Below are 9,740 nucleotides of genomic sequence, written 5' to 3' on the forward strand. Positions count from 1 at the left end.
AGATGGGGCTCAAGGCCACAGGATCACAGCTCAGTGGGAACCCATGTAGGGAGAGGCCACTGCGAGTTGGAGGGCTTCCTGGAGGCAGCGGCATGCACGCCCCTGGGGGATAACAGTGACTGACACTTACTGAGCTCATGCTGTGTGCCAGCCCATCATGCAATCCTCTCAATAACCCTAGAAGGGAGGCACTATCTATTATTGTCTCCCATTATACAGATGAGAAAGCCGAGGTTAAGTAACTTGCCCAAGGTCTGTGGCCGGGCTGGGATCCAAACCCAGCCATGTGGCTCCTCAGTCCACACTCTTGCCCACCACCTCCCCAGGAGTAATAATAACAACAATACCATAACATAAAAAGCCCCCAGCCTCTGCACTCTTATCACGGCAGGCCTGCCTAAGCCTTTTTGTACATTAGCTCATCTGATTCTCACTGCAGCCCCAGGATGAGAAAATTACTCCTGTTTACACATGGGGAAACTGAGGCACAGGATACGTAGGGGACTACCCCAAATTTCCACAGCTGGCCACTCCCCCCGCTTCCCATCTTCCCTCAGAGTAAGGCAGACCTCCCCCAAACCAACCTCTTCGCTCTTCCACCAACATGATTCTCTTACATCTCAAAGCAGCTTTTTTATGAAAAGGGAAATAAACCAAGCCCAAGCTTCTCTCCATCAGGCAGGTCCCACTCTGGTGTCTGGGCCCCTGTCAGGTGTCCTTACCAGTTGGGAGGGACAGACACACCTGTTTCTCCTCCTAAGCAGGGCTGCCAGACTTAGCAAATAAAAATACAGAAAGCTCAGTTGGACTTGAATTTCAAGTGAACAGTCAATCATTGTTTGGTACTCCCGTGAAGTATTTGGGATACACTTATACTAAAAAAATTATTAATTATTTACCTGAAATTCAATTTTAACTAGGCATCTTTTATTTTATCTGGCAACCCTACTCCCAAAGCCTGTAATTTCCAGGGCTGGTGGAGCCCTCTGGCCTGTTCGGCCCTGGGCAGCCCCCCACAGGGGAAATGGCAGAACCAGGGAGAGAGGCATGAAGACACAGAGACAGAGAGATAGGGACAGAGAGACTTGGAGAGACCCAGCGAGATGGAGAGTCAGAGACAGGGAGTCGGAAAGAGACACAGGAAGACAAACCCAGGTAGGAAGAGCAGCCTCTCATACCCTCGGGAACACCCTCAGCCCCACTCCTGAGGCACTTGCCTTCCATCTCCCAAGGAAGCCTTTTTTTTTTTTTTTTTTTTTTTTGAGACAGAGTCTTGCTCTGTCGCCCAGGCTGGAGTGCAGTGGTGCAATCTTGGCTCACTGCAACCTCCACCTCCCAGGTTCAAGCAATTCTCATGCCTCAGCCTCCCAAGCAGCTGGGACAACACAGCCCACCACCGTGTCCGGCTAATTTTTGTATTTTCAGTAGAGACAGGGTTTCACCATATTGGCCAGACTGGTCTTGAACTCCTGACCTCAAGTGATCCGCCTGCCTCAGCCTCCCAGCTGGGATTACAGGCGTGAGCCACCATGCCTGGCTGAAGCCTGTAAACTTTTTATGGAACTCCCTCAACCCCAGAGCTGTTCCTTGGGCCTCAAGTGTCCATGGGCAAGGGCTGAGCGCCCTTGATGGTCCTTCTGGTATGAAAACCCCACTCAGTCCCCAGGCTCCAGCCCCTGGGTGTAGGGTGTTTCAGCCCAGCGCCCCTGCCTCTCCATGTGCCAGGCTCTGTGTGAGATGCTGGGGGATCCCCAATGAAGACGGAAGCACCCCTCCCCAGGAGGGTCCCCAGGGCCACGGTCTGAACAAGGGCTTAGCACAGGTGAACAAGCTACATCTGAGGTTGGGGAAGGGAGGGGCCGCAAGCCGAGGGCTCGGGTGGTGCTGGGACCAGAGTCAAGAATTAGGTTCTAGACCAGGCTGGGTCACACATCGGCCAGCTGAGCTTGACTAAATCACTTAGTCTCTCTGGGCCCATTAACCTCACCTTAAAGTGGGATAATGACACCTACTTGGCCAACCTCATGGGCAATCATGAAACTCAAGTGTGATAATAGAGAGGAAAGGCTTGGAACACCATTGGCCCAGGACAGGGAAGGGGTTCAGGACATGAGGGTGCAGGAAACGGGTCTGGAGGCAGGATGAGCCACCTGGTGGGCTGGGTGGCTGGGGCAGGTTCCCCAGGGAAGGCACCAAGAGGAGACACAAGTGAGGCGAAGGTGTTTTCACCGTGGAACCTTAAGAGGTCTAGTTTAGACTCAGGCTATAACGAGCTTGTTTTCATTTCATCCCTATGTAATGGGGAGCCAGCGATGGTTCTTGATCAGGAGGGGCAACATGATGGAGCTGTGGCAAGGTACTTGAGCCTGTGGTCCCTGGGGCCAGACAACTGGGTTCAAATCCCAGTCCCATCACTCATTAGGTGTGTGACTTTGAGCGAGTGACTGCCTCCCTCAGCCGCAGCATCGACATCTATCTGGTGGGGATGAGGAGAAGAGGAAAGGAACCAGTGTGGGTAAAGCACTCAGGATGAGCAAAAGTCATGCCCTCATTTCACTGATGGGGAAACTGAGGCCCAGAAGATAAGTGACTAGAAGGTAGGGCTGCTGACTTCCAGTCCAGTGCTCATGCCTGTCATGAAAGCTGTGTGTTAGGAAAATGAGAGGGGCAGCTGCTGGGAGGAGGACCTGCATCAGGTACGGGAGGATCTAGCTTCCCATTTCCTAGAGAACAGGGGAAGTACCTGGAGCCTCACCTGGACAAAGTCCTTCCTCTCCAGGCCACCTTGAGCTGCCAGCATGGCTGAGCTGTCACATGCTGGCTTCTGGGCTTTCTAGGCAGTGCTTCTGTTCCAGTCCTGGGCTCAGGGCCTTGGACCCTCGCCTGCTGAGGCTTCCATGCACAGGCCTGTCCAGGGCTCTCCCAGCCCCACACCCCCCAAGCCAGCCCGAGAACTCAACTGCTCCTCTGGCACAGCCAGCCTAAGATGGTGAGTGGGGGGTAAAACGTGGTAGGGTGGCCAACAGCATCAGTTTGCTGGGACTAAGGCTGTTCCCGGATACAGAATTTGCTGTGCTAAAACCTGCAAGGTCCCAGACAAACAGGAACAGTTGGCCTCCCTAAAAGTAGCCAACCTCAGACCCACCTTATTGAAAATGCAGATTCTTAGAAGTGCTCCAGGTGGGGCCTTGGAACCGCATTTTAAGCCATTCTGATGTTCGCTGACATCTGAGAATCACGGCTTAGAGTAGGTTGTCTTAGAAATGCTGGAGCCTGGTGGGCCGGGTGCAGTGGCTCACGCCTATAATCCCAGCACTTTGGGAGGCTGAGGTGGGTGGATCACCTGAGGTCAGGAGTTCAAGACCAGCCTGACCAACATGGAGAAACCACGTCTCTACTAAAAATACAAAACTAGCCGGGCATGGTGGCACATGCCTGTAATCCCGGCTACTAGGGAGGCTGAGGCAGGGAATTGCTTGAACCTGGGAGGCGGAGGTTGCAGTGAGCCAAGATAGCCCCATTGCACTCCAGCCTGGGCAACAAGAGCAAAACTCCATCTCAAAAAAAAAAAAAAAAAAATGCTGGAGCCTGGTCCCTCCAGCCCATGTAGAGTTGACTCAGTGTGAGCCCATCCCCCTCGTGTATCACCCCCTTCAATGGTGAGGAGGAAGACGGGGCATTGGTGAGGAAGGTATCCCCCACAGCCACATAACATGTGTGCTATTATCCCCACTTTACAGATGAGAATACTGAGCCTTGGAGACGGCAGGTGATTTGCCCAAAGTCACACAGCTAGCAAGTGACAGAGCCAGGACTCATGGCCAGCTCTGTCCCCACTCGCCTGCAAGCCCAAACCTATCCTCTCCCTTCATGGACTCAGGGCCTGGACTTCCAGGAGAACAAAACCAGACATTTTAGGAGCTGAGAAACTGATGGGAAAGGTCCCAATGGCTGAACACAGAAAGGTTGACAAGATGACCAACAAGGTCTCCACCGAGCTGGGCTGCGGGGGCAGAGGAGACCAAGACCCAGGCAGCTGGGTTTCTGGGTGGCAGTTCCAGCCACCCCTCCCCAGTCAGCGAGGATCCCCGATCCGCCGACGCTGCCAGCCTCATCAATAGAATCAGGTTCAGGAAATCACGGTCCCACCGTAGTCCTGGGTGGCCCTGCCCCACCCCACCACTGGAAAGTGGCAGCCCCGTATACCCTTTTTCCAAATCCCCCGTATTTAAAAGAGCAGAAATGCACCAACCCCACCAAGGGCCCAGCTCTCTGCACAGGCAGGTCAGAGCTCTCGCATCAAACAAAATCCGATGTTGACAGAATGGAAGCTGCTTTGTCAAATCAGGGAGGGGACTCAGAGGCCTCCATGAGTGGAACTTGAAACCCACTGTTCTATGCCAACCCCTTCAGGGTCCATATGGGGAAACTGAGGCCCAGGGTTGAGTAGAAAGTTGCTCAAGATGACATAGTGAGTGACCACAGAACTAGGACCAAAACTTGGAGTCCTGGCTCCATTAGGCAGCCTCTGCAGAGAAAGGGGTGACATGAGTTGTTTGTCTTCCCAGTGAGGGCAGTGGTTCTTAGCCCCAGCTGCACATTCATCCCCAGCGGATCCTGAAAACCTAGGGTGCTGGGGCCCTTCACAGATGAGTTGAATCAGGTTTCCCAAGGTGGGGCCTGGGCATCAATTTTTTTATGGGTCCCCAGGTGATTGAAACACACTGCCAGGGTTGAGAACCTCTGAGCTGGAGAAAAGAGGAGCTTCATGGCTCATCGCCAGGTGTGGTCTCTTAGGAGACACCTGCCCGGGGTACCTTAGTGATGGGCTCCCTGCCTTCTGTCTTTTCCATGTGCTGTTACTTGAGGTCATTCTGAGGTGCGAGAGCTGTGCACCCGCTCAGGTCAAGGTTGCCCCCTCTTCGAGGTGTCTTGGAGAACAGACTCAGCTGCCCTCTAGGCTGCTGTGTGCGTTGGGCCCCTCTGCAGCCATGCAGACGGGACCTGACCCTTCCAGGACCTTCTGACTGCAGGGCTTACACAGCCGTGCATCTGAGAACACCTGGAGCTCTGGGGCCCTTAGAGCCAAGTCTGCCAGCACAGAGGCGCCACAAGCCCCACCAGGACCTCCAATCCAGGCGAGTCTCAGCACCTCTGTGACTCAGTTTCTTCTTCACCAATAGTCAGAGATCCTTCGTTTGAATTGGAAGACCTAGTTTCTAGTTTTAGCTCTGTCCCTAACTCACTATGTAACCCTGAGCAAGTCATTTCACACTCCGGGCCTCAGTTTCCCCAACTAAAAAATGAAGTGGTGTGTAAGACCCCAGAGATGTCTCACTGAACCAGCCTGGGGACTGCTCTCCAAGCCCACCTGTGATGAATCCCAAAGGTGACCAGCTTCGCGGGCCCCTCAGCCACATGAGCAGCCACAACCCAACAGACTCCAGGAAGCATCTCCACATGTTATGGGAAAGCCCAGTGGGAATGGGTCCAGTCTGTTCTTACCACTGGGCCAATGACAGAGGCCCTGAGGATGGCCCTCCCCACCAGAGGTCATCCTGGGATTTTGATTTTGCCCATTAAGAATGAAACTGGGCCAGACACGGTGGCTCTCACCTGTAATCCCAACACTTTGGGAGGCTCAGGCAGGCAGATCACTTGAGCCCAGGAGTTCAAGACCAGCCTGGGCAACATGGCAAAACCCCATCTCTACAAAACATGCAAAAATTAGTCAGGGATGGTGGTGCACGCCTGTAGTCCCAGCTACTCGGAGGCTGAGGCGGGAGGATAGCTTGATCCTGGGGAGGTCCAGGCTGCAGTAAGCCAAGATTGCACCACTGTATTCCAGCCTGGGCAACAGAGTGAGACCCTGTCTTCAACAAAAAAAAAAAAAAAAAAGAAGAAAAGAAAGCAGCTTTCTTCCTGCACCAAGACTTTGTGCTAAGGTTTGTGCTGATGCCTGAGCCTTGAGAAAGAGCTGTGTGGAACCAAGCAAACCACCTGGGCTGTGGAACTTGATGGGATCTGGGTTCAAGCCCTACAGCCCTGTGGGATAGCACTTGTCAGACCACCATCCCGCTGAGCCTGCCTCCAGTTGCAGGGAGGAGTTAATCAGCCACCAGATGCCCAGTGCATGGCTCAGTGCACCAGGGTACCCTTCCTTCCCTTTCCCCATCCTAAGACTCACTGCTCAAGAAAGAAAAGCCCCCATACCATGCCTGGGTCATCTCCAATTCATGGAAAGGCAAGAAGATAAAGTTGAATCCACTGCCACAGATAGAGAGGCCCAACGGACTTGCTTGTCCTCATCCTTCAAGGGTCTGATTGGTGCCCCTCCTCCAGGAAGCCTGCCCTGACTCAGCCATGAGTCAGATGTAAATTTCGCTTTTCTCAACTCCTTCTCCCAATACGGTCCAGAGACTGTTCCCCAGACATCCTGCATATGGCAGGTTTGGGGATGCTTGAGGCTGTCCACAGGCCCAGGACAAAGCCTTAAACTGATGATGATGATAATGGTGACAGTTAACATAACTGAATGTTCACCACAAATCAGTATTAGTTACATGCTTTGCACACACAATCTCATTCAATGCCCCTAACTGCCCTTTGAAGTAAGGCCAAACTGAGTTACATCCTGGCTCTGCCACTCACTGGCCATGTGACCTTGGACAAGTTGTTTAACCTCTCTGTGCCTTTGTTTTCTTATCTATAAAATGACGATGATGACAGTGCCCACTTGAGAATTTTGTGAGAATTAGTTAACATATGGAAAGCGCTTACAGGCACTGCTGGGGAGTGGCATTCAGTGCCATTGCTGATATTATTATCATCCCCAGGCAACAGGTGAGGAAACAGAGACTCAGAGAAGTTAAAGGAGTTTCCCACGGTCAGAGAGCCGGGAAGTTGCAGAGCCAGGACTGAGCCACAACATCTACTGCCCTTTCTCTTGTTGGCCCGCAGGCTGAGGACCCAGGATTGTTACATCACGGCACCTCCAAGCCGGGAGGGACCTCAGAACTAACTCAGTCCTGCTCCCCTTTCCAGAAAGGAGTCCTTTCTGTGGCACCCTTGTAAGAAGATTGTCCAGCCTCTGCTGGCTTCTCAGAGAGGAGGGGCTGCTTGTGCTCCCCTGTATGTGTCCCCAGAGCCTGTGCTCATCCTTCAAGGCTCTGAATGGTACACACACTAGACCCAAAAGAAATACTTGAAGAATATGTGAATGAACGAACTAGGAGCTCTCCACTCCCACCCCTGGGGGGTTTGGCCACCAGGGCCCAAGAATCCCTCATTTGAAGGTATCAGAGCTTCCATCCCCCACCCTGTGGCTGTCCCACCCATGGCCTTCTCTGCAAACCTCCAGTGTGGCTCAGGTGACTCCAGGAAGCTATGGCCTTTATCTCTTATTGCCCCAATCCATCCTCTATCCTCTAAGGAAGCTCTGCGGGGGAGGAGCCAGGCCCAGGCTTCCTGGGGCAGGTCAAACCGGAGACACATCTGCCCAACGGGCACGAGGCAGCAGGGGCAGGTGAGTCACCCCATGGCACGCAGCCCAGTCACCCCATGGCAGGCAGGCAGTGGTGCCAAGTGGCAGATACCCCTCCTTCCTCATTACCTCCGTGGCACAGCCTCTGTGGCTGCCCCTTCCTTCAAGAACCACTGAATCCCCTTCCTCCTCCTACTGCCCACCCACCAATACCAGGATTTATTTCCTGGACTGGCTCTGCTCCCGACTTAGTTCCCTCCCATGACCAGCTCCTCACCCCCTCTCATCCAATGCCCTGGATCAACCCCATCGCTGCTCCCAACTAAGTTCGCCCTGATTTTTCGAGTCTTAGTCTCGGAGACTCGTTCTCAATGGGTGGGCTATTTTCTTCCCACCCCAGGGCACATTTGGCAATGTCTGGGGACATTTTTGGTTGTCACAACTTGGGAGTATGCTGCTGGTATCTAGCAAAAGAGAGGCACAGAATGCTGCTCTCCATCCTACAGTGCACAGGGTGGCCCCCATGACAAAGAGGTATCGTGACAGTAGTGCTGAGGTTGAGAAACCTGGCCTGAGGAGGGGGCTGGGAGACTTGAGAGGTGGGAGCTGTCCCACAGTTCTGCACCCACCCCTCCCAGTATCCTGATTACCTCCAAGCCAGGACCCTGGAGACTCCCCAAAAGCCTAAGAAGCCAGCCCCCTGGTGGTCCCCAGAGCCCAGCTCCTAAAACCCTACCCTAACCCTCTTTTCTTCCTAAGAGAGAGAAGATAAGGCCTTACCTCCCTCTACCATGGGCCTCAAAGGCATGACCTGGCACACCGTAGGAGCATAATGCATGGGCATTGAGTGTCTGGAGGAAACCAGGTTGGAAATCTTTATTTTCCAAGTATCAGAGCAGCTAAAACCATAAGACTCCTGAGTAAGACCACAAGCAGGTTTAAACCCTGGCTTTGCCACTTAGTAACTGTGTGACTTGAGCGAATGGCTTGCCCTCTCTGCCTCGGTTTTCTCATTTGTCTGATGAGATGATGCTAATAATAAGCCTAGCTCACAGGGTTGTTGTAAGGGTTAAATTCAAGATTAAAGTTCGAAAGTTAACTCAAGAGGCTTGTGAAGCTCTTAGAATAGTGCCTGGCACATGGTAAGTGCTATGTATTAACTTATTTTTTAAAAATGATTCATGCTCTGTTTCTAGGCTCATAGGCTCAGGATGGGGCTGGGGATATCTGCCTGTTCCTATTCTTGTGTGCCCCAGACAGATCCTCAGCCCAACCTGCAGGATCCCTTGGACATAGAAAAGTGCCATCTCTTCGCGGCACCAGCCCCCTCCAAGCCCCCGGTCTGGAGCTCAGCCACTGAAGCCTCTTCTACCCGGCTCAGCCTCCCAAACTTCAAATTCCCTGGCTAAGGTCTTCAGGAAACTCAGTGGACCAAGAGGAGGACCCAAGCTTCCCTGATTGGCTGCTGTTCCGAGGCCAAGGCTGGGGAGTGGGCCCTGAAGAAGCCCTGCCCAGCCTGCAGGGAGGAAGGTCCAAGGGCATCAGCACCAAGGGCCTGCAAACCACTAGGCCTCTGACTCTTACCCATAAATGTCCACGAGGGTCTCCACGCCAGCCACACACACCGCGCTGGTGGGATGCTCCAGGGACACACGCACGATTCTCTGCAGCGACATGCTGGTGTTGGACTTAGCTGTGGCCGCCAACCCCAACACTGCCCCTGAGGCCCCTTAGGATGAGGTTTAAAAGCCCCTGGCCCCACCCCTCCAGCCCAGGGTGCCAATTCATTGGCTCCAGTCATGAAAGCCCAGCCCCTTCCCAGAGCTGAGAGCTCAGGATTGGCTGGAAGGGACCCAGTATTTGTATACGAACCTGTTGTCCCGACCCCGGCACCCAGGAAGTTAATTTCTTGGAAAGCAAGTCCCCACAGGTACCTGGGTAGGCACCAGGAACTGTTGGGGGCAGGTGCTGTTGAGGGGGTGCAGAGATATATGATATTGATCTCGGACGCTTCTTGCTTCCTCACCTCCATTTTCTGCATTTTCAGAGACTATAATGGGGAGCTTTCTTACTCTGCTGGGGAAGCTGGTGAAAATGCGGATTCCCAGGTCTGTTGTCCACTCTGATCCAGCAGTTAGGGGTGCAGCCTGGCCTCTGGATTTTTTTTTTTTTTTTTTTTTTTTTTTTTTTTTTGAGACGGAGTTTCACTCTTGTTGCCCAGGCTGGAATGCAATGGTGCGATCTCGGCTCACGGCAA

The 9,740-nt window shown here is 53.2% G+C and overlaps 1 protein-coding gene across 1 annotated transcript in view; it reads right to left on the bottom strand.

The window, feature by feature from the left end:
* PADI3 (peptidyl arginine deiminase 3) overlaps nt 1-9,236 on the bottom strand; it is a 34,998-nt gene extending 25,762 nt beyond the window's left edge. The window contains exon 1 of the mRNA XM_524563.7: nt 9,068-9,236. Coding sequence (XP_524563.1) covers nt 9,068-9,159 — 92 coding nt within the window. The 5' untranslated portion in view covers nt 9,160-9,236. The remainder of the gene's footprint in view (nt 1-9,067) is intronic.
* Between the last annotated feature and the right edge of the window lie 504 nt (nt 9,237-9,740).

The sequence above is a fragment of the Pan troglodytes genome, chromosome 1 (assembly GCF_028858775.2).
Source record: "Pan troglodytes isolate AG18354 chromosome 1, NHGRI_mPanTro3-v2.0_pri, whole genome shotgun sequence".
In the NCBI taxonomy this organism is placed as follows: Eukaryota; Metazoa; Chordata; class Mammalia; order Primates; family Hominidae; genus Pan; species Pan troglodytes.